At 61.5% G+C, this 22,290-nt stretch overlaps 7 protein-coding genes across 7 annotated transcripts in view; 3 read left to right on the top strand and 4 right to left on the bottom strand.

The window, feature by feature from the left end:
- Nucleotides 1–2,455, bottom strand: part of F751_1804 (N-acetyltransferase 10) — a gene marked incomplete at both ends in the record, with an annotated part of 6,484 nt that extends 4,029 nt beyond the window's left edge. The window contains 7 exons of the mRNA XM_011399511.1: nucleotides 147–431; nucleotides 698–925; nucleotides 1,127–1,221; nucleotides 1,464–1,713; nucleotides 1,877–1,967; nucleotides 2,135–2,226; nucleotides 2,336–2,455. Of these exons, the coding sequence (XP_011397813.1) occupies nucleotides 147–431; nucleotides 698–925; nucleotides 1,127–1,221; nucleotides 1,464–1,713; nucleotides 1,877–1,967; nucleotides 2,135–2,226; nucleotides 2,336–2,455 (1,161 nt within the window). The remainder of the gene's footprint in view (nucleotides 1–146; nucleotides 432–697; nucleotides 926–1,126; nucleotides 1,222–1,463; nucleotides 1,714–1,876; nucleotides 1,968–2,134; nucleotides 2,227–2,335) is intronic.
- Nucleotides 2,456–3,535: 1,080 nt separating this feature from the next.
- Nucleotides 3,536–7,554, top strand: F751_1803 (Calcium-dependent protein kinase; the record flags this gene model as incomplete). The annotated part of the gene is made up of 12 exons (XM_011399510.1): nucleotides 3,536–3,945; nucleotides 4,104–4,311; nucleotides 4,611–4,712; nucleotides 4,845–4,931; nucleotides 5,115–5,132; nucleotides 5,348–5,582; nucleotides 5,746–5,849; nucleotides 5,977–6,084; nucleotides 6,346–6,847; nucleotides 7,125–7,183; nucleotides 7,285–7,341; nucleotides 7,453–7,554. 12 exons carry the CDS (start codon nucleotides 3,536–3,538, stop codon nucleotides 7,552–7,554), a joined length of 1,992 nt encoding a protein of 663 aa, XP_011397812.1.
- Nucleotides 7,555–10,507: 2,953 nt separating this feature from the next.
- On the bottom strand, nucleotides 10,508–12,829 carry F751_1802 (Serine/threonine-protein kinase Nek1; the record flags this gene model as incomplete). Its single annotated transcript, XM_011399509.1, has 6 exons — nucleotides 10,508–10,720; nucleotides 11,330–11,491; nucleotides 11,540–12,017; nucleotides 12,200–12,297; nucleotides 12,476–12,563; nucleotides 12,696–12,829. The coding sequence occupies 6 exons, from the start codon at nucleotides 12,827–12,829 to the stop codon at nucleotides 10,508–10,510; spliced, it is 1,173 nt and encodes a 390-aa protein (XP_011397811.1).
- A 1,124-nt stretch (nucleotides 12,830–13,953) lies between these two features.
- F751_1801 (Parkin coregulatedproteinprotein-like protein) lies at nucleotides 13,954–15,042 on the top strand (the record flags this gene model as incomplete). Its single annotated transcript, XM_011399508.1, has 3 exons — nucleotides 13,954–14,307; nucleotides 14,464–14,765; nucleotides 14,883–15,042. The coding sequence occupies 3 exons, from the start codon at nucleotides 13,954–13,956 to the stop codon at nucleotides 15,040–15,042; spliced, it is 816 nt and encodes a 271-aa protein (XP_011397810.1).
- Nucleotides 15,043–15,193: 151 nt separating this feature from the next.
- On the bottom strand, nucleotides 15,194–17,836 carry F751_1800 (NPL4-like protein 2; the record flags this gene model as incomplete). Its single annotated transcript, XM_011399507.1, has 10 exons — nucleotides 15,194–15,282; nucleotides 15,467–15,583; nucleotides 15,699–15,846; nucleotides 15,951–16,049; nucleotides 16,259–16,339; nucleotides 16,566–16,620; nucleotides 16,749–16,878; nucleotides 17,147–17,480; nucleotides 17,605–17,725; nucleotides 17,814–17,836. 10 exons carry the CDS (start codon nucleotides 17,834–17,836, stop codon nucleotides 15,194–15,196), a joined length of 1,197 nt encoding a protein of 398 aa, XP_011397809.1.
- A 362-nt stretch (nucleotides 17,837–18,198) lies between these two features.
- On the top strand, nucleotides 18,199–18,862 carry F751_1799 (Cyclin-dependent kinases regulatory subunit 2; the record flags this gene model as incomplete). Its single annotated transcript, XM_011399506.1, has 3 exons — nucleotides 18,199–18,251; nucleotides 18,444–18,546; nucleotides 18,749–18,862. The coding sequence occupies 3 exons, from the start codon at nucleotides 18,199–18,201 to the stop codon at nucleotides 18,860–18,862; spliced, it is 270 nt and encodes an 89-aa protein (XP_011397808.1).
- A 366-nt stretch (nucleotides 18,863–19,228) lies between these two features.
- On the bottom strand, nucleotides 19,229–22,231 carry F751_1798 (putative Ufm1-specific protease; the record flags this gene model as incomplete). The annotated part of the gene is made up of 8 exons (XM_011399505.1): nucleotides 19,229–19,341; nucleotides 19,433–19,573; nucleotides 19,762–20,065; nucleotides 20,373–20,506; nucleotides 20,645–20,780; nucleotides 20,971–21,105; nucleotides 21,260–21,483; nucleotides 22,096–22,231. 8 exons carry the CDS (start codon nucleotides 22,229–22,231, stop codon nucleotides 19,229–19,231), a joined length of 1,323 nt encoding a protein of 440 aa, XP_011397807.1.
- Nucleotides 22,232–22,290: the final 59 nt, after the last annotated feature.

The following is a 22,290-nucleotide window of genomic DNA, read 5'->3' as shown; positions in this document are numbered from 1 at the left end:
CCCCACCTCCCACGCCCCACCTCCCACGCCTCGCCCCTCCCCCACCCTCCCACGCCCCTCCCACCTCCCTCCCCTCTACCCCCCCCCCCCTAAAACCCACACACACACACACATACATCCACACCCACACACACCTCGTCGATGACCAGCAGCTCGGCCTGCGCCAGCTTGGCGGCGTGCTGCGGCTGGATGTACTGCACCGTCTGGCGGTGGGTCTTATACACGTTGACGCGCACGATGGCCTTGCCAAAGGCGGGGTTGGTGCTCTCGACCAGATCGTAGTCCAGGTGCTCCTTGTAGTCCAGGTCGTCAAGGCCCTTGAAGATGAACTCGAACAGGGTGCGCAGGTTCTCGGGGCTGGGGGCGGTGACGAAGATGTTGCTGTACCCCAGCGCCAGCGCGCCGGCGATGGCCAGGCCCAGGGACGCGGACTGGGAGCGGTGGATGGGTGGGCAGGTGGGTGTGGGGTGGACTGAGGGTATGCTGAGGGCGCAACAGGGACCATGTCATGCTGTTCGTCTCTCCCTCATTGGGACACTAGTATCCAGCAACAATGCAAGGCCATGCTGCAGGTTCAGCCGCAGGCCGGCCAAGGCAACGCAGCTCCACACCGGCTGGAATTCCCTGCCCCCAACAAGACCCATAGCAGGGACCCACGCAGAGTCCAGACCCTCCGCGGCGCGCCTCGGCAACACACCTTCCCGCGCCCTCGGGCGGCCGTCAGCGCCACCGTGGAACGCAGCGTCTTCTCGCTGGCGGCGTCCAGGAAGGTCGCGACGGCCCGCGCCTGGTCCAGCGTGCGGCACCGGCCCACCAGCGCCCCGGCCGGCTGGGTGTCGGCCAGGCTCTCCACCAGCTCCCGGAGCTCCGAGGTTCCCGCCGCCTCGGCGCCCACCGACGCGGACAAGGGGTGGATGTTTTGCACCTGAGGGGGCGATGTGTGAGGGGACCAGGGTGTCCGGAGGCATGATCTTGCCAGCAGGCAGCTCTGCTGTCGAGGATGATCAAGCACGGCTGCACCTGCCACGCAACGCGGTGCCTGGTCCAGGCCCCCACTTGGTCAGCTGCACCCCATCATAACACAGCATGCACCCTGGCTTCCCCATTAATATGATCTGCAGCAAACCTGGGTGGAGGTGGGCAGGATGTTGAGCTCATCGTCCATGAGGATGCAATTGGGGCAGGATGCCAGGCTCAGCACCAGGCGCTCATTAAAGCGGCCTGCAGAAGGGAGGGATAGGGGTTGAGAATATCGAGCAAGACGGGCGGGACCCCTCAGAGACCTCAAACTATGTTGTATAGCAGGGGTCGTAGGGTGATGCCCATGTGGCAGCGGCCATGCGCAGCGTTACCAGCCAGGCTTCGGGTCCCACTGGGGGCATTGGGTTCAGATGCCAAGACTCCACCCCTTTCAGACCATGCCTCCCCATTACCACCCCCCACACGCCCCCTCACCCACCCACCCTTCACTTCCTGGTGGCTCTCGGTCCTCAGCCGGGAGTGGACGTCCATGGTCAGGGAGTACAGCTGGCTCAGCGACTCCAGCGTGGACAGCAGGAGCACGATGCAGCCCCCGCCCTCCACCGTCTCCACCGTCCGCGCGAGCAGGTTGGGGGTCAGGGCCTCAAAGTCCTGAAGGACCAGCATGCCGTATGTGTTTCCCAGCACCTTGTGCGTCTCAGAGTAGTAGCAATACCGGATGTTGGTGGAGGCCTGAGTGGGGAGGGGGGGTCAGTGGGGAGCGGCCATGAGGGGGGGAAGCGGGGGTTTACTGTTCCAGGCAGGCCTGGGAGGAGCCTTGGGGGCAGTGGCTGCATGGGTCACCTCCAGCCATCCCTAGCGCATCTCACATCCCACTACAAGCCTTCTTACTGACCACAAAGAGGGAGAAGGGGTCTTCCTTCTCGGGGTCAAGCAGACCACGCTGGGACATCTTCTGGATCTGGCGCATGCGCTTCTTGCGGTGGCTGCATGGTGAGGAAGGGGGGCCGCTCTGCGCAAGGCACCCAGCCGACCAGGCAAAACGACGGGCGGCAGACGGCAGCAGATGCCGCCTGGCCAGACGCATTTGCGGGCACATTGCCCTTGGCCCTTTCTCCGAATCCGCTTGGGCCTTGTCTAGCATGGTTCGCACCTGGACAAGTACAGGTCCTTCTTGTAGCACCACAGGACCGACGGCCGGGCCTTGACCACGGTCTTGGACAGCATGTAGTGCAAGTTGACGACCTGGGCATCCAGCACAGGGTCATCGGAGGTTGAGTATAGTCCCGCATCGACGAGGGAAAAGCTGTCCCTCATCCTCATGCCGCATGGCCTTGCCGCTGCACGCCCTCACGCCTTCCTCACTCGCCTGGTCCCTCCCCTTGTCGCCCACGATGATGTACAGCGACCTCTGGCGCGTCTTCACGCAGTTCTCCACCAGTGTGCGGATGCGGGAATCCACTTTCTTCCTCATGGTGCACGACGACCTTGAGCGGGTGGTGCCGGAGATGCTACAGGGGTGAGGGCGGGGCCATGCGCTTCCTCGGAGCCGAGTGTCACGAGGGTATTACACACTTATTCACGATTAGATTGCATCCCAATAAGATCGGTACTTCTTCAAGCAAAAGGGTGGGTCACTTGCAATGCATGCATTATTCCGCATTGTTTTGCGCCTGCGCGCAACCCGAGCTGTGAGTGGCAAAAACCGAGAGTTCAACATCCTCGACTCTGCCATTCCGTTGGGAACAGTCTCAAGAAATCAATGGAGACCATTATTACCATACTCAAACGACTCTTTACTTGGTTCATATCGATCACCAATGCCAAGCTCACAGATCATCCTGTGGTCATTTGCCAACCCAGGAAAGAGAGTTCAGACTGAAGCATGTACTACAAGGACATGCTCACAATCTGGCAACAGAGCCTCATTACTTGCATGGAGAACTTTATTGCTTGCAAGGACCCAGATTTGTTTGGAACCCAATTTTTTAGCAAACACCATCTCAGCACATCCCAAGCCAACGAAGGCCATTGGAACTTGGATGTGAAGACTACGGGCAAATGGCAAGCTCACATTCATTGGATGCTACATGGAGATGGATTATACGGCTTGGCTTCGACAGGCCCCAAGTGCCCAGCATTGAGTGGGAAGGCGAGGAGCAGCTGAGCGAGAGTAGATTAAGATTTTCTCCCCGCATAAGAACCCCACCCTATGGCCGTGGACGGGGATCCGAATATGCACTCCGCCTATAAATGGTCAAGACTCCCCCTCACATCGTCCTGCTGAGATCGCAGGCCAGGAACGAGCCGACACAAGCTGCCTTGGTCGGCAAGGAAACGGTCCTAGCTGCCTGGCCCTCGACGACTGGAGCCCCAACCTGCTCGACATCTAGGCACCCTGACCTTATATTCATAGAAATCGTAGCTTAAGTACTACGTTTTCCGCCTCGTGTTTACCACTCGGACCTGCGCGGACCCTATCCTGGTCGAGTGGCTTGCAGTCCGGCCCTCGCTTACTCTGGGGACCACCCTCTGCCAGAGGGCGCACCCACCCATGCAGTCGACCATACCCCTTCAGAGTGGCACTCTGCACCCGCGACACCCCCTGCCCTACCCCCGGGCCTGCCAGGTGACGTTCATGCATGGAGATGCCATGCAGCCAGGATCATGCATGAATTGGGCCGAGGCCAGTGGCCCTGCCCTGCTTGAGTCGCTGCGATCTCTGAGGCTTACGTCGCCCTTAAACCCGCAGGGATGTGCTGCTCAGCTGCCCCCTCTAGACTGGTCCCGGCTCCAAAGGCGGAGGATCCCGGGAGTTGCCTCCAGGCTGGTGGTCCGCTGTGCTCGCACCGACTACACCGCCAAGGCCGGGGATGTGGAGGTGCTGAAAAAGCCCCTGAAGTCTGAGCTCAAGCCCTCCGAACTCGTCACGGTCTTCGGCTTCCCCCGGGACTTTGACACGCAGTGAGTGCCTTTGAACGCGGGCTGGGAGACGTGCGACCTGAGGCCTACTGCTCTGTGTACTACTATGATCACGACGACCTTGAAGGTCGGGGAAGCGCCTTGCGTTGCAGGTCCATCCACCAATATTACTTCCCTCCTCCTCCCCGCCTCGTGCCCAGTTACGCCATGGGGGACATGCTGGGCGCGGGGTCCTTTGGCGTGGTGCGGCAGGCGACGGAAAACCAGACTGGCAACCAGTACGCGGTGAAGAGCATCATGAAGATCCCCAAGAATGGCCGCCCAACGCCAAGGTACCTGATCAAGCTGCAGACGGAGGTGGATGCCATGCGTCAGCTGGGTGCCAGCCTGGACGCTGTGCACCTCAAGGTAGGGGGGGAACAGGGCTGTAAGGGCGTGCTAGGAGTGGTGTGACTGCCCTTGTGGGGCTGGACCACTGGTATCTTTGCTAAGATCCGGCTCCTGGCCTCTTGAGGCTATGGATTTGCTGCTCAGTGGATATCTGCTTGTTTTTCGGGCACTCTGCATTGACGGCTGGTGTATGGGGTAGGGGCTGCCTGCCTGCCTGCGCCCCACCAGAGGTTTGCGAGATAAGATATGCACTTGCAGCGCCCCGTCTCCGTTCCTCTCACAAGCCGCACCGCACAAATGACACCTTCTCCAAACAGGATGTATTTGAGGATGAGCTCAGCATCCACCTGGTGATGGAGCTGTGTGAGGGAGGGTCCGTGCTTGATGGGCTGCAGCAGGGGGACTACAGCGAGCGCCAGGTGAGGGTTGGGCAGGGCTTAGAGTGCGTTTGGGAGCATTCCTGCATGATGCCTTTGCTCCCCAGGTGCACAGGGAAGGCTCCATGTCTTGTTTTGCTGTCTGGCAAGACGCCATATCTCCAAAATCCTCAGGTCCAGCACATCATGAGGAGCGTGATGAGATTCCTGGCCCAGAGTCACTCCAAGGGCATCATCTACCGTGACGTCAAGCCAGACAATGTGGGTGCTTTTTAGGGGGGGTGGAGGCGTATCAAAACGTGAGGTGGTTTTGAGCATGGGCATGGGCGGAACCTAGGGATATTCATTTGGGAAGGAATGGTCGGCGAGCGACCCTTGAGCAGCGCCTTGCTTTCGGTACCCTCACCATCCACCCACGCCCATGTCTGTTCCATGGCCCCGCAGTTCCTGGCCAAAGACAAGGTGTGGTGAGGCGTTTGCGAGGCTGCAAACCCTGCTAGAGCCTCGGCAGGGTGTGCCTGGTATCCGACGCAGGGGATGCCACTCTTGAACCGTTTCCACATTGGAGTCCTGTAGGATGTGCCATCAGGAACCTTTCATCAAAACAAAACGCCACAAGTGCAATCCTGCGCCCAGCGCTGCATGAACACCTCACCTTCATCTCCATTCCACCCCAGAACTGGGCAAAGGAGATCCACTCCGAGACCTTCCTCTCGCGCTTCGGCCGCGCCGTGGGTCTGGACTCGCGGGAGGAAATCGCGCCCAGCGACTCCCCCATCAAAGCGACAGATTTCGGCCTGGCCATGCGTCACCGAGCCGGGGAGCCGCCGCTGAAGTCGAGGTCGGGAACGCCGGCTTACATGGCGCCTGAGGTAATCCAGCAGTGCTATGGCCTGCCCGCCGACATTTGGAGTGCGGGCACCATGATGTACCAGCTCCTGACAGGCAAGGCTTGGTGGGGAGGGTGTTGTTTCTGTACGCGTCCCTGTGTGCATACAAGAGGTACCGAGATCAGGGAGTAGACGATCCACCACCCGTGCAACCCCCCTTACCCCTCCCTGCACCGTTCACACAGGCAAGTTTCCGTTCTGGGACTCGGTCAAGGACTGCACGCTGCAGGACGTGTGGAAGGCCATCCTGTCGCAGCAGGTCAACTTCACCAGGCCAGAGCTGCAGCAGGTGGGGTGGAGTGTTGTGTGTGCCTTGCCCCTTGAAAAGGACTGCGGCTTGTCAGCTCGCGCATACTCGTGGCCCTCCAGCCTGCCATCATCCCCAAAACCACACCGTCTTTCCTCATTCCACACAGGTGTCCACCTCAGCACGCGGCCTGCTCATGGCCATGTTGGAGCGTGACCCCCGCAAGCGCATCACCGCTGCCAAAGCCCTGGAACATCCCTGGCTGAAGGTTTGTGTGGTGCGATTGGCTGCGAGGTGACCCCCTTCAATGCCGCTGGACACAGCGATACTTGCCAACTTCAGCGCCTCCACATACTTGTGACAAGCCTGGTTGCTTGCCTCTGTGTGCGCAGCTCGATGCACACCTGTCCAGACTCCCGACCTGAACCCAGCAGATGCCTGCGTGATGGTGCTGGTGATGCCGACCGGACCCCCGTTGCCCCCTCCCGTCCTGATCCCTTCCCAATGCCACCCCACCCACCCACCCACTCACACGCAGGAGGACTTGGGCTCCGACACCCCCCGCCTGCGCGCCTCGGTGGTGCAGCGCCTGCAGCGCTTCGCGACGCACGGCCAGCTGAAGCAGCTGGTGCTGCGCACGCTGACCGAGGCGGCGGGCGTGGACGGCGAGTCGGCGCCGCCGCCCATCGAGGGCGCCCAGGAGTGGCTGCGCTCCGTGCGCGTGCTGTTCGACGAGCTGGACGTTGACTCCTCCGGCACCGTCTCCATCCAGGAGCTGAGCGCGGGGCTGGAGGCGCTGGGTTTTGATGTGTCGCCGGGGGAGATGGAGGTGCTCATGGCCCGCATCGACACGGACCGCGACGGCGGGCTGCAGCTCTCGGAGTTCGTGGCCAGCCTGGTGGACTGGGGCGTCGTCCAGCGCCACCACGCCTGGCAGGACTGGGTGCGTGCCGTGTTCGACCGCCTCGATAAGGACGGCAACGGCTTCATCACCCTGGATGAGATCGCGGAGGAGCTCGGTGACTACAAGGGCAAGGAAGGTGGGTGGGTGATAGTGTGGGTTGAATTTGGGCATCGTCTGTTCTTTGTACCTGGGAAGGGTGGCCTGAAGGGGGATTGCTGTGGTGGGGTCAACACAATGCTGGAGCCTCTCGTTTGTGGAGAGGAAATGCAGTGTCAGGGCTGGCTGTGTGTCATTGCCAATCAGGAGCAAGCATCAGTCTCAACGCCCGTCCATGGACCTCCATCAGGAGCATCACACTCCACCACGTTGCCTGACTCCCACCCAATCCCCGTTTTGTATCGTCCGCTTTGCAGACAGCCTGATTGCCGCCAGGCGCATGCTCCGGGAAGCTGATGCAAATGGCGACGGGCAGGTGCGTGAGTGGTTTTTGGGTGGGAGAAAATTGTGTTAGCACAGCTTCTGGTCAAGACCTGGCACGATAATACTTTGCAAACCCCACCCCTGCCTCTTCAGGTCTCTTGGTCTGAGTTTGTGGAGCTCCTGGAGGCGACAGACGACGACTTGAATCAGGTGGGCGGAAGGCATGAGAGAGGGTGGTGCTGCACCGCTTCTCTGTTCTCCCTTGCTCTGCGTCCATGACTGGATGATCAAGAAGGCGTGCTCCTACACACATCCCTGCAGTACGACTCGAGGCTGAAGCGATATGCCCATGACGTCGTGGACGAAGACCTGTCGACCCTGGACTCGCTCAATGGTAGCGGCAGCAACGATGACTATGTATAATTAGACGCCCAGGTCTGGCAGGGAAACAGTGGCATGTGGCCATGGCCCACAAGCCTGCAGCAGGGCTCTTGTTCCTGAGTGGCACACCAGCCGTTCCTGTTCAGTCCTAGGACGCCCGCTGCCCTGCAGTCGTATTCAGGGAATGCAATGCTCACGTTTTATCCCTTGCGATACAAGGTCCTGGCCATCTTCACAGTTTTGTGCTTGGCAGAGAGTTGCACTTGTCGACAATTGCCTAAGCCGGGCTCATGCCCTGCCTTGTATGGTACACGAAATCTTTTAGCAGAATCAAGGGTATGTCTGAACACTCTGCAGAAGCAGTCACATGAGTTGGAAAACTGTCGCATAGACACTCCAGCAATCGGCATGGATGCTGGACGAGTCGACCTTGGCTCATATCTTATTGCACTGCCTCTTTTGGTTGGATTCTTGGGCAGGGAGCCTGCGATATGAGATTTAAGTGGGTGTGACATACTTCCGCCTTCAATAGGTAACCCATTGAAGGTAGTTCAACAGCTTCCAGACAACAGTCACAACGCAATTGACAGTATGCCACCACCCGACTCACTCCACTTGGGCTGAGCTTATTCATGTGAAGACATGGCTGTTGGTGCACAGGGTCCAGATGCTCTGGAAGGGGAACCTTACCAAAAGTCATGGTGCATGATAGGTCTGTGTGAAAGGGGGCAGTGACACTGAGAGGGATGGATTGGTGTGACAAACATTGAGCCATTTATTCCATCCCACACACTGCGCTTGCCTTCAAAGTTGGGTTCCAGTGTCAGGGGTAAGCCCACAGTTTCTAGGAAAAATGTCTGAGTAGGCATCTGCGATGTGAGAGGGACGAGCAGCAGCATTCCAATGAGCTGAAGTAGATGGCCAGGTGCAATTGACCCAAGTATCGTCTGGAGTGGACATCCTGCGTCAGTTTTCTGGGAACAACCTTGCAAGAGCTGCCTTCTTTCCCCCCGCAAACACCGAGTCCCCAAGCTGCTCACCTTGCACAGAGAGACACACATTCCAACACAGCCACTGCCTTCAAGGAAGCGACACTTTTCAATCTGAACGGCACTCTTCCACTCATGGGTCTTCCCTTTGCTTGAGACTTTCACCTGGGAGAAACAAATAATGGCATGATATTGCCGCCAGGTGCCCACCACAGCTTTGAGGCAGCGCATGTTGATTTTGGCGACGGCCATGCAAGCTCTGCCAACAAAGCCACACCCAAGCAGACAGCGTACCTGTTGCCGCTGTGTGTGGCCAACAAGGCCGCCAAAGCAGGTGGACGCAACGAGAGCCATGGATTCAGCCACCAACTGTGCGCGAGGAGGAGGAGGAGCATCAGGGATCTGTTGTAGCGATGACATGCAAACAGAAACCTGGTTGGCGCAAGCTGACCCAAACATACGGTTTTGCTCAGCACCGCAGCACCCCGGCATGCAAGCTGTCCCCCACCATTGCAGCACCTTGTTCAGGGGAAGATGCCGACGGAGGAGTACTCCCATCCCAGGCTGGACCAGACCTCCAAGGACCTTGGCCACAAACCTGCGCTGCTCCTCCACAGACCTCCCACGAGTGATGCTTTCGGCTCGGTCTAGGAATCCCTGGAATGTGTTGTTTCTCTCTCTATCGCCTGGAGGATTGAGGGCTGGAAAGTGAGAGGGGGACCGTCACGATGCACCCCTGCTCTGGATAGTTCATGCATTGGTCTGGTGTGCACAACCACAAGCCATCGCTTTCAGATGATCTGGCCCAGCCTATCGGCGTCTCACCTCCCAATTCCTCGTCCATCCGATGATTTATGATCCCTAGGATTACCCTGTCCATCCAGGTGTCCTTGTATTCACTCGGAGGGTGGTTGGGCCCAGTGCGAAGCTGGGTCTTTACAAGAGGGCTATCGACAGAGGGCGTCGCGGCGCTTGGCTTCGCATGGACCGCCATGCACTTTCGAGGGACCCGCTGGGTCACGAAAGCCGTGTTATATTGGGGCCCGGAGGCTGGTCGACCACCATGTCGACAGCTTCTCGGTTGCACACTAGACCGGCAGGCCGGGCTGCATGGGCCTGCCTGAATGGGCCCCGCAACTCCCATGCACGTCATCGGGACTGTACCATCATTACCAGTGTGGGGTGACCTCCCAACGGGGTCTCATGCCTTGTGCACCTGCAGTTGGTTACGTCGACTGTCCTCATGCAGCTGCTGCCCATGCTTTCCTGGCGATGTGGAGGTGCGATATGAGCCACATTGTCCCAGCATCACCAGCAGCTCAACCAACCGCTACCCAGCCTCCAGGGGAAGCGGAGGGCAGATGTCTGACCTTCTCCCGTTTAGCGCCTCCTTGAATGTCAGCTGTGACCAGTCCCTTGTGGTGCAGACATGTCTAGCCCCATTCACCAAGCTTGCATCACCCCAGCTCCCAACACTCCCCCCCGTACTTCCCAACCTGGATAATTCTATACATGACAGAGCTATAAGAAAAGCGATATAGTGTAGGGGATGAGAGGCACCAGACACTAGCACAGTGGTCTGCACAGGGTGAGGTTGGAGGACCGCTGGCCTAGCACATTGCCGGGGCACTTTGGGGGACACACTTCTGGATGGAACGGTGCCGGAGAGGGGGCAAAAGACACATGGGGAGAGGCAAGGGGGCGATGTCCCTGCTGGTCTCAAGAGGATGCATACAATGTCAGTGGATTCCTTTTTTGTGAGCTTCTGGCTCAAGGGGATGGCAAAGTGGATGTCGCGAAGCACAGGGGCTGGGCAGCGGGAGGCACGATGGGGTCCCGACCCTCGTCGGCGGCAGGACACGGAGAGAAGGACTCTGGGAGGAGGGAGCAGTGGCGAGGCTGTTGCGTGTGTGCGTGGGGGAGAGAGGCATGCTTCCCTGTCACACTCCTCCGTCCCCTCGTCAGCCTGCTGACCTCCAGCGCCTGCGCCGGCCGGCCCCAGCGCATCAGTGCGCGCCCCCCCTGCTCATGCGGCCGGCGGCCAGGTCGCGGGACAGGGGGAGGGTGCCCGCCTGGGGCGCCATGACGCCGCCCAGGCCGGCCGCGGGCCCCAGCAGCTGGCCCAGGTCCGGCATGGCCTGGGGGCCTCCCTGCGCCGGCCGAGGACCATTCGCGGCCAGCTGGAAGGGCGTGGGCGCGGGCAGGGGCACGCCGCCGTGCTGGCCGTCGTGCATGCTGCCGCTGCCGGCGCGGGGCGAGCCGGCGGGGGGGGGGTAGTGGAAGGAGTGGCCGACATGCGCGTGGCCCGCGCCCAGGCCGGACAGGAAGCCGCCGGAGGAGCCGGCGGAGCTGTACGCGCCGGGCGAGCCGCCCAGCCGCCCCGACGACCCGTGGCATGCGGCGGCTGCCAGCGGGTGCCCGCGCGCCTCGCCGGCGCCCGCCCGTGCCTCGCCGCCCGCGGACAGGCGCCGCAGGTCCAGCTCCGACAGCGAGTGCGAGCGGGATTCGGGGCGCAGCAGGTCGCCCGCGGAGCCGCCGGGCCCCACGCTGGAGGACAGGCTGTGGCTGGACCCGCTGCGTCCGGCGGCGCTGTGCGGCACCGACTCGGTGCTGCGCCGGCGCAGGAGCAGCGCGGAGCGCAAGGCGGGCAGCGCGGAGGGCGGGCGCGGGCGCAGCGCCGGCGCCACGGGGCCGCCCCCCGGCGCGGCGCCGGCCTTCCCGCCGCCGCCGCCGCCGCCGCCGCCGCCGCCGCCGCCGCGCGCCATCGCGCGTAGGTCCCCCGTGCTCATGGCTCGGCGGCGCCGCGCGGCGCGCAGGCTGTCGGACACCGAGCCGCCGCCCGAGGCGTAGCGCGCGGGCGGCAGCACGTCGTTCAGCTCGTCCCACTCCCCAGGCGCGTCGGGGTGCAGGGGCGCGGGGATGTGTGACAGCAGGCGCGGGACCAGGTCGTCGGCCAGCGAGCCGGAGCTGGCGCAGCGCGAGCGCAGCGGCTCCGGCGCGGCGGCCGCAGCGGCGCGCACCGCCGGCAGCTGCATCACCTCGTCCATGGTGGGGCGGCGCGCGGGGTCCACCGTCAGCAGCGCGTCCACCACGCCCTGGAGCCCATCCGAGTAGCGGCGCGGCAGGCGCTCCCAGGCGCCGCCCAGCATCTTGGCCTCCATCTCCTGCTGCTGCCGGCAGAGGAAGAGCGGGCGCAGCGCGCACAGCTCGTGCAGCACGCAGCCCAACGCCCAGACATCGCCCGAGTAGGAGCAGCGCTCGAAGCGCCAGAACTCCGGGGGCATGTAGTGCGGCGTGCCCGACTTGGTCTCCGTGAACACGCGGTCCAGGATCTCCGCGATGCCCAGGTCCGCCAGGCTCAGCGACCCGTCCGCCCCCACCAGCACGTTCTGCGGCTTCAGGTCGCGGTGCATGATGTGGTTGTGGTGCAGGTACTGCACCGCCACCGCGATCTGCAGGAACATGGACCAGATGGCGCCCTCGCTGAAGCGCTGCATGCGCTCGTAGCGCAGCATGCTGTTGTTTGGGGGTGGGGGGAGTGCTTTGAGTTGGGAACATGTCGGGGTTCTGCACCTCGGTGCAAGGCCTTGGTGGGGGAAAGCACCGAGGGGACGGGCTGCGAGCAGCTCCTCACAGCCACACAGACCCCGCGTCGACAACCCCCTGCAGGAGTCATTTGCACGGCAACCCTCGCTCACATGATGGAGGCCAGGTCGCCGCCGGGCATGAGCTCGGTGACAATGCAGAGCTTGTCGTGGTCCACGAACGCCTCATGGTACTGCACCAGGTGAGGGTGCTGCAGGGATGCCAGCAGCCTGGCGGGGGAGGTGCGTGGGGTGGGGGTCACCACTGGGTGGCAGTGTGCTTGAGTAAGCGCTGAGGGCAAAGCAAGCGCGCCTCGCCTGCCGTGCCACCACAAGCCAGCAGCCCCCTTCCCCAACAACAGTGCGGACTCGCCTGATCTCCTGGACCACCTCATGCGCCACCGAGGGCTTCAGCTCCTGGATGTTCGTGACCTTGAGCGCGTAGTGCCCCCTATCTGAGAGGCGCTCCACCTCGTACCTGCGTTGGGGGAGCGGAGGGAGAGCGGGTGAGGCGGTGAAGGGGGGAGGGAGTCCCACCGGCTCGAGTGCCGGGCCCGACGCGGGCACCGTCGTAAGGACCGACCCCCAAAACCACTGCCCGTGGACGTACACAGTAGAGTAGCCGCCTTGGCCCAACTTCTTGATCAGCCGGAAATGTTTGGCGAGCTCCAGGTTCTTGGCACCCAGCATGTTGTTGGCCGAAGACTTTGCCAGCATCTTCTTGAAGATGTTCGGGCCTCCCATGGCTCCCGGCTTGGCACACTCGGATGTATCACGACTGGTTGTGGGTGAAGGGCCTAGGCCAGTGCTCAGACGCGTGCTAATATGAAGGTCGGAGTACACATAGCCAGGACAGCAGGCTAGACGTAGCAGGCGATGCCAGAGTGCCTCTGCTGTGTCGAATCGAATTCACGATATTCAGAATGAAGATGAACTGGGCTCGGCATGCAATGCAGTACAATTACAGGTTCCGTGTGTGCATGGTGTACACTCGCGTCCAACCCTCGTCAGCTCCGGAACATCGACCCCTGACCCGAGGCCTTTGAATCGGACTTGAACAGCCAACGATCATCACCCTTAACGCGCTTTCCAGTCAGACTCAGGCCCTACGAATGCCGATCACAATGTGTTTATACATTTGCTGTAGAGGAAAATGGCAAAGGCAACCCTGCCACCACCGCAGCCGCCTATCCAGGGACAAGGTGACGGAGCTGGATCGCGTGAACCCGGCCTGCAGGCAGCAGATTTCCGCAGTACACGATTCAGAGGGACCAACCAGCTCGCTGGTGTGACAGCCAGAGCTCCCGGTCCCCGGGTGCGCCTGCGGCACGATGAGGGAGCCCTTCAAGATGCTCTGCCTCGTTATACAGTAGCAGAGTTCCGCAGGACGGGCATACGACGTTGTGTGGCGATTTTCCAATGCAAGTACAGGTCACTGTCGCTAACGCAGGTCGAATGCGTCTCGAATGCCGCCGGCAATGTGGTGAGTTACAGGATCGGCATTGCTCTCAGACAGCGTCGTCACGGCCTAGATCAACCAGCAGCTGTCACAGCTTCCCGCAGCCACTTCACATGACAAGAGGACCGAGTACTTTGTTTGTCGGATGCCTCACATCATCCGGTGCAGAGGGATGCAGGGTACCTGTCAATCCTCCACAGCAGTGGGGTGCAACCTCGATCTTGCAGCTCGCTCCCAATCTTCAACGAGGCGATCGACAACAGCCCAGTGGTTATCGAATCGTACTATGTTGACGTGTTGCAGCCTTTTCAACCTTATGCTGCGCGTTGTCCTGCTTGAGCAGAGCTTCTTTGTCCTGTCGAGCACACGCGACATGTCGGCTCCTTGACCCCGCTGCCCGACCCTCAACATGGTTCTAGCGCCCTGCTTCGATCCTATTCGAGTGTCACGTCCCAGTCCAGACCAGTACCTGCGCAAGGGAGGAGGCCAGCCGCTTCTGGGGGCAACCACCCGTGACACTCCTGCCACGCCCTCCCCCGCCCTTCGGGGCCCTGGTGTCGGAAGCGCCGCACCACCGCCACTCAGAGCCTCCCAGGGCACCCACTCCCTCCGTTTCCGGCGTCTGTACCAGCGGGCAGACCTCCCCATCGCGGTGGAGCAGGATCGGCCCGGCAGGACGGGGCTGCGCTGGACCCAGCCCCTGGACCAGCTGGACGTACCGGCCCTGCTCCCCATCTTCGTTGACGGCCTCATTGAGGAGCAGGTGCGAGGATCAGGGACACGGACCGGCAGGTTACGATGAGTACATGTCAAACGGTGAGCTGCCTCGCTGCCTGGCGCCCTGACCCATCGTGAGGGTGATGCTGGTTGCGGGGTGACACTCCTGACCCCCCCTCCCCGCCCCCACCCCTCGGGCCAGGAGCCGTACCGCATGCTGGCCGAGGCGGGCACCACCGCCCTCATCGCCCGGGGAGGGGAGGCCGTCCCGCAGTGCATCCCCCATCTCATTGTCCCGCTGAAGGCGGCGCTTTCCTCCGACCGGCCGCGCACCGTCCTGCGTGCGCTGAGCACGCTGCGCGCGCTGGCGCTGAGCTCGCCCGCCGCTGGCGTGGCGCTGCTGGGCTACCACCGCCACCTCCTGCCGGTCCTGGACAGGCGAGGCCGGGGGGTCGTTGCCACGGCGGGGCCGCATGCGTGCGTGCCTGCCTTGCACCCTGCCGGGTAGGTAACTGCCGTGGCCTTGGTGCCCGCCCACCACATACATGCTTTGCTGCCAGGCATTCATCGCCCAACATCGACCCACTGCCCACCCCGATCTCCCCAGCAATCTCCATGCAGGTACATGCACCATGCGAGGTGCCCCGGCGCGTCGATCGCTGGATCGGGACACGAGATGCAGGACGCAGTGTGGCAGACGCTCGGCACCCTGGACGCCACCGCAGGGAGGGACGCGCTGCGGTCCATCCAGTACTTCATCCCCGTGTACCACCGCATCTGAGCCTGGCTCCAGGGGGGACTGCTCCAGGCTGACTGGGGCACCGGGACCGCCCTCCGCTGTGGGGGGGATGGGATGGCCTTCGTGCCACCCTTGCCCTTCTTCTCTACACTACCCTCAACAGCCTGGTCCTTTGCCATTGCGCACCATTGCCTTACATCCCCGCCAGGGACTCTATGAGCAGCTCGTACCCTTCCCCCACCGGCTCCTTGGCGGCGACCGCCGCCGTGAGGTGCCCGACCTCTGTGAGACAAGGCAGGGAGGACAGGGTAGCAGGGTATTTCGATGTACAGCGCACCCCTGACTCGACCAGGCAGAAAGCCAGGCGACAGGCACGCTTTCGACTGAGATCGATGTGTCGGCATATTCCCCAGCGCCCATTCCCGCAAGCCTCCCTCCCTCGTCCCCTTCGAGCGCGGCATCCCACCTGTGAGATCGAAGTTGGGCTGGCGGGCCAGGAAGAGCAGGAGATGGAAGTCGGCCAGGCGCTCCGCAAAGGGCTTCCCGCTCCTCTTCTGGAGGTGCGCCCTGAGCTCCGCTTTCCCTGGCAATGAGAACAGGTTCGACAAGCCCAGGCTGAGGCAGGACAAAGGCTCCACTGCGTGTACGTATGCTCCTCGAAAGGCACCAGGACCCCTCCCTGCCCACTGCCGGCACACCTTGGGGCAGCAGCCTGTTCTCACAGGGGAAGGCATTCTCGAGGGGGCCCACATGGTCTTTGATGGACACAGGCATGAGGAAGTAGTCGTTGTCCACCTCGCCCTGGTCCTTCCCCGCGACAATGACGGGCGTGGCGTTGCCAGGCTCCTGTGAGAGCGGTGCAACAGGGTGTCAGAAACGGAGAGAGTGCAGGGGATGTGCGGCAGGGGCCGGGTCAACCTGGCGCCCATCACACCCCTCCTCTGATAAACCTTGGGGTTTCGAAGGGTGGTGACTCCGCTCGGCTCCGTCTGGTCCTGGAACCAGCCCTCCTTCCACAGCTTCACACACTGCCTGGAGACCTGGAAGGCCTGAGTGCATGAGCAGAGGGAGGAGGAGATGCAGTCAGCGATGAGGAGGAGCGGGAGGTTCAGATTATGATCAGGAGCGCGCGTGAGGGGCTTGGGCGACGAGGCTCCAAGCCTGCCCTAGAAATAGAGCGCTGAGGCCTACCAAAACTGGGCCCAGAACCGTGCCACCAGAGCATAAATGCCCCTCACTCCTCAAGTGGGCTACCCACCTCTACATGGACCTCCACCTGCCCATCGTCCCCGGGGAAGGCAGCCACCATGGCAGTGACAGCTGTCTCCCCAATCTCATCCTGCAGTGGAAACGAGGTGTGCACATGTACTCTGCGGTTTCAAGCAGGCAGTGCATGGCATGGGAGATGAAAGGACCACAGGTATCTACACTCGTGCGTTTTTGAGCAAATTATCCCAGGTGCCTCAGCCTCCGCCCCCCCCCCAATCACCTTAGACTACTACCTCTCCAAATATACAAGTGCACACCTGAAAGGCAGCCATTTGACACAGCTCCTCAGTGCTCACTATAAAATCCCGCTCCTTCACACTCTGGCTGTATACCCAGCCGACCTTGGTCCACCTGCAGGGATATTGGGACAGTCCTTTGGTTGGCACCCAATGTTGTAGAATGCTGCAAACAAAGGTTGACACAGAAGGCAGCCGATGCGCAGATGCGCGGCCCAGCAATGAAAGAAGCCACAGTCTCACCCAAGAGTGGTGGCGATGACGTCAGCTGCCGCCTCCTCCTCAGTGCCTCGCTCCAGCTGCAGCGAGTCTGCTGTGGCAGACTGCGGCGGCTCATAGATGGCATGCACCTGCACGGCGCCCTCCTCGCCAACTGCACGCAAAGGAACGCGGATGAGGCATCATGCAGTGATGGCGGGTACAATGATTGGCATGGGCATAGGCGGCCGGCTGGCTAGAGGTCACCAAGCCCAAACGGCCCCGTGACCCACACAGAGATCATCACGTGAGGTCAACGGAGGAGCTCTCGGGACAAGTGAGCAGCTGATCATCCAGATGCACACCTTCACCGACCTCAGTATAGGCACAAGCCAGACAGTCACCATACCCTCCTTTCCCACACTACGCGAGCGCTTTCTCACCGACTCCATACAGGATGCCCCCCCGCTTGATGCTGAAGGCCAGGGCAGCAGACACGTAGGACTGGAAAGCGTGGGCAGCCTCCGCATCAAAGGACGCGCTGGAGCAGGCCGCGGTCTCCTGGCGCTCGATGCGGGTCTGGGCAGCCACCATGCGCCGCACGTCCATGTGGGCGCCAAAGGGCCTGGTTTCGAACGTTGACCGGGGTGGGCCGGGGATGCTGCGCTTGATGCCATACTTCATAAAGAGGGTGTCGCCATGCTGGATGCCCAGGCCCTTGAGGCTTTTGGACAGGGCAGACAGGGTCTGCACGGACTCGCCATCCTTGGCAGTCAGCTAAGGAGCAGGTGAAGGGGGAGTTGGGATGGCTCAGCAGGAACGCCCATGACCTCATGAAGAAGCTGCAGGGCGCAGTGTTACCCCTCGCATGGTCAAGGGAGTACACCCCTGCTCGACCCACCAGTGTGGGCTCTTGTGAGATAACAAAATCGTCCACGGGAATCGAGAGATCAGCGGCAATGGCCTGTCGAAGATCGGCCACGGTGGCGTCATCCGCCACCTTGACCCGCTCCAGGCCGTCTCTGGCACGCAATTGAGATAGTGAACAGTTACATATACCTCTGGATTGGGATTTTGAGTTGCACATCATTTGGAATTCCAGAGACTCACCTGGAGCGCAGGCGGAGGAGCATATGGCCCGGTGGACGACCTGCCCGTGATTGTCCCCTGATCCCTCACAGCAAATGAGTAAGGGATATGATTCGAAAACCAAAGAAACATTGATTGGAGTGGATCACCAAACGGCTGATCGCAACGGCCATGGAGGACTGCTGCATGAAGTGATCTGAGCGCGCAGGAATGGAATTTTCTTTTCCTTCGCACTTGAACTTCGGTGAGGCAGCTATGGGAAGGCAAGTTGGTCTATTCGCGCACGAAATACAGATACTCTGAACATCCGCCTTTCCGCTCAACATCGACGTATTGAGAAGGAAAGTGGTCTCATCGGTCCCGTACTGAGAGAGCAATCCTCCGAATCCCCTGCCCCTCGATAACCATGCCTCCGAGTCAGATCCAGTACAGCGAGCGCTACTACGACGATGTGAGCAGGTCAAAGGGATGGTGAAATGATTTTTCCGATGACCTGGAGCGCCAGTGTTGCTGACATGTTCCCCGCTTCCCCCTTGCAGATCCATGAGTTCAGGTCTGGTCCTCTTTGGAAGCTTCCAGAAGCGTGAGTCCTGGTGTATTCTGGGGTATGTGTCTCCAATAGTTCCCTCTCCTCTCACTCTGTACACACAGGCACGTGGTCTTGCCCTCAGACATCGCTGCACAGCTGCCAAAGGGGAAGCTGCTGACCGAGACGGAATGGAGGGCCCTAGGCGTCCAGCAATCTCGAGGATGGGTGAGCAGGGGGATCTGAAGGAGTTGGAAAGAAGTGTAAGAACGGTCGATGCAGTAGTATGCGTATCTTGAAGAGCAAAGCAAGGGCGGGTCATGGGTGTCAGACTCATGAGGTTTGCTACTGCGAGTCCCGACGTAATGGTGGGAGGAGCTGGACTGCCAGTCACTCCTGAGACCCTCAGAGCCTGCCCCTCCGAACACAGGTCCACTATGCGATCCACAAGCCAGAGCCCCACATAATGCTGTTCCGCCGCCCCAAGGGCTACGGCACGGAGGCAGCCCTCCCAGCCGCGGCCACCGCCATCCCCGCTCAGTAGACATGGCCTGATTGATTGGGGCCTGCCAGGCACGAGTCCAAGAATTACGGGGTCCAAGAGTGCGGCATGGCACCCTGTACAATGCATGTGGAGCCCCTCGGACTTTGCCTGACGGCCCGCACATGCCTCACTCAATCCCTTTTTTTGCACGGCACGGCCTGTGCGCTCTCTGCCTCCAATGAAGCAGCGGAGTATCCATGTCATCTTGAGTCACCCCAAGCACCTCATCCTGAGGCATGTACAAGTCCTATGGTCAATCACCCTCACCTGCCCTTCTTAGCGAGGAAGCTATCTGCTGGTAACAATCAAGATGAAGCATCAGCATACAACGCAAGGCCTGCTTTCAAGCAAACGTCCCCCAAACGATTAGACGCCCAGGGGTCTCTGTGGGCAGAGTATGTTGTAGAAGGCGTCGGCATGCAGCAGCTTACCCCCAGCCGCCGCCTTGTCGCCGTACTGCTTCCATGCCACCCATTGTCCTGGAGAAGGGGTTTGCAGATGGGGTATGATGGAGTTTGCTCATGGGATGCACTTGATCGCGGCATCCAGATGGGATTTTCCTCTACTCACCGGCATGGATCTTCTTCAGGTCCTCGCCCCCCGTGTAGTGTGGGTCCAGGATCAAAAATGCCACCTCCCCTGTCGACTCGTTCCAGTCCACACCCAGCAGGGTATAGGCCAGCACCCCCCCGCCCACCATGACCGGCGTTCCTGCAAAGGGGATGCGAGGTGCTCATGAGTCATCAGGGAAGGTTTGGGTTTTGAAAGGCATCACTGCGGCGCTCCCGCCCAGGGTCAAGCCCTCGAGAAGCGGGATTCAGGCAGCCCTGTCACCCAGGCCACCAGCTCCTCCCTCGGTCAGCCAGGCCCCTTCCCGGGACCCAGGCCGCAACTCCCACCTTGCATGTCAAAGTGGTGCGCCAGCTCGGCCGCCTTGTCTGGCAGGTCGGCGCCGGAGGCAAGGGGGAGCACCTTGCACTGCACGCCCAGCCCCTCGTCCAGCACGAAGCCCAGCTCCACCGCCCCTATCCACTGCTTGCTGCCCCGGAAGGAGGGCTCCTTGTCCCCCAGCATGACCAGCATAGTCTGGATGGCGGCATGGTCGGGGGGTGGGGTGCTGGTGTATCCCGCCTCCAGGAACCAGGACCAGAGGGTCTGGAGGGAGCGGTAGGCGCAGCCCCATCCCGAGTCGTTGAACCGATCCTGAGCGGGGTAGATGGGCATGCATGTGAGTGGTGGTGGGGTTGAGTGGGGTGGAGTCGAGAGATCCCACAGAATGTGTCTGACACGCCGGGGACTGCCAGCGAAGCAGTCAGCGGCCGGCAGCACTGCTGATCAACACGGACGATCAAGCAGGCTGGGAAAAGGAGGCTGATCCCAGGACCACTGACTCAGGCGCCGGGCCACCCTCACCACCACTTGCCGGCACGGCGGTCGACGAGCACCAGGGGCATGGCAAGCCATTCTCCCCCCATCCCCCTCGCAAATGATGCCCAATTCCTGTAGTCACCTGCATGTAGTGGTAGTACAGGTAGCTGCCCTGGACCAAGTGCTGGGTGCCGCCCTTGACCCTGGAGGGCGCGATGCCGACGTGCACATCTGCCAACCGTCTGGTGGAGGGTGCCGGGAGCATGGCGCCAGGTGCTGCACGGCAGGGGGAGGTGGGAGCGAGGTGGGGTGCGGTGCAGCAGGCATCCCCTCCCTCCAGACAAGAAGCCTCGTCAGATATATGACCGCGCACCCACACAGGCGGACCGCAGCCAGCTTTTCTGCTCGACACACCTTCGATGGGCACAGCCCTCGCGATCCGTAGGAGGGGTCGATCACTGGGGAGGCCCAGCATGGCGTGTATGGCGGCGCGCCTCTCGGCCAGGGCTGCCTCCTCGGCCTTCCTTGCGGACGCGGCGAGCGGATACAGCTGACGCGGGCGAATGGGTGGTAGGGCCTTGTGAGTGTGCTCAAGGGTGCGCTAGAAGCCGGCAGATCGTGGCCACAACCACTTCGAGATGATAGTCTTGGCTGGTAGCTGCAGGGCGAGGCGCCACCCAATCACACCAGCACCCGCCCGGTAGCCTCAAGCTCAGATGTTGGAACCCCCACTCTCGCACCAGCGAGACGTGGTGCTGGAATCCTGGTGGCAGGAAGTGGTAGGCCTGGATCGTCGCTGCCCCTGCCGCCTGCTCCCCCCTGCTCAGTAGGAGCGACACCCCAGCAATCTGCTCCAGAATGGACTGCCTCACAGCCTGCGCATTCGGATGTGGTAGGATGGCATGTGTGGTCTCCTGCTGATGTGCTGGTGCCCCATACAGAACCTCAAGAGTTGCCCAGATTTGCTCGAGGGCAGTCAGACCGATCACAAAGACTCCACCTGGGTGCCGGCCAATCCTCCCAACTCACATTGTAGGCGGCAAGCGCACCAGGGGTGTCTCTCCGAACGTAACACAGGGCGTCCAGGTGGAGACGCGCGGTGTGTATCTCAGCGCCGGGCTTGACCTTGTGCTGAGGAGTGATGACCACAGGCGCGAGGGCAGGGCGCTCGCTGGTGAGGCAGGGGTATGCCATGACATGGAGGGGGGAGTCCCATGAAGCCTGGGGCGCACCCTCCCTCAGGCTGGGCATGTCTGCATGGGTTGGTGGGTGGAGTGAGGAGTGAGGTGGCGGCACAGGCATGGCATAACGCCCACGGCATCCGATCTCTGCAATGACCCGACACTGTCGCCCTTCCCACTGCAGGCGCTGGGCTTGCAAATACTCAAATCATCTGCCCTGCGACGCGCCTGCCAGGCTCTGAGATGCGTCCGGGGTCAAATACAGGGTCTCTGCGCTGGCCAGCTGAGAGCCGACCCCCCCCAGCGCTGCCAGTGTGGCTTTGCTGGCCTCTTGGCCCCTGACATAAGTTAAGCTGGCGGAAGCAGTGGCCCGCACAGCCACCCACTCCTCCCTCCAGTCGGATGCGGCTGTCTGCACATGCGGCAGCAAATCCCCTCGGCCAGCCGTGGCCAGCCAGCGCCACGTTATTAACCCCTTGTCATCGATCTCGGCTGCCACCAGGCCAAGGGTCGGTGACGGTGTCTTTGCAGCGCCAGCCCGGTCAAAGGAGCCCGCCACGGCCAGAGGAATGGGGAGAAGCTCCTGTACGTCGCCTGTTTTGTGCACAGGGCATGCGCCTGGGATGTGTGTATCGCTTGAATGAGCCCCACCCCACGACGGCAACACTCGTGAACTGGGCCCACCTGCAGCGTGCTTTGTGGCGATGGCCCCAATCACAATTATGCCATGGTCGCCTTCCAGTCCCACGAGTAGTCCGGGGCCTTTTGCGGAGCGTAAGACGTTCTCCACCTCCGGCAGCACTGTGAGCGAGCTTGCCATGGGACCGGTCAGGGTCGCCTGCCACCCGCTTCCTCGAACCGCTACGGCTTATGTAGATT

Source organism: Auxenochlorella protothecoides (genome assembly GCF_000733215.1).
Source record: "Auxenochlorella protothecoides strain 0710 unplaced genomic scaffold scaffold18, whole genome shotgun sequence".
NCBI classification, from domain to species: Eukaryota; Viridiplantae; Chlorophyta; class Trebouxiophyceae; order Chlorellales; family Chlorellaceae; genus Auxenochlorella; species Auxenochlorella protothecoides.
This window is presented reverse-complemented; position numbering and strand designations above follow the sequence as displayed.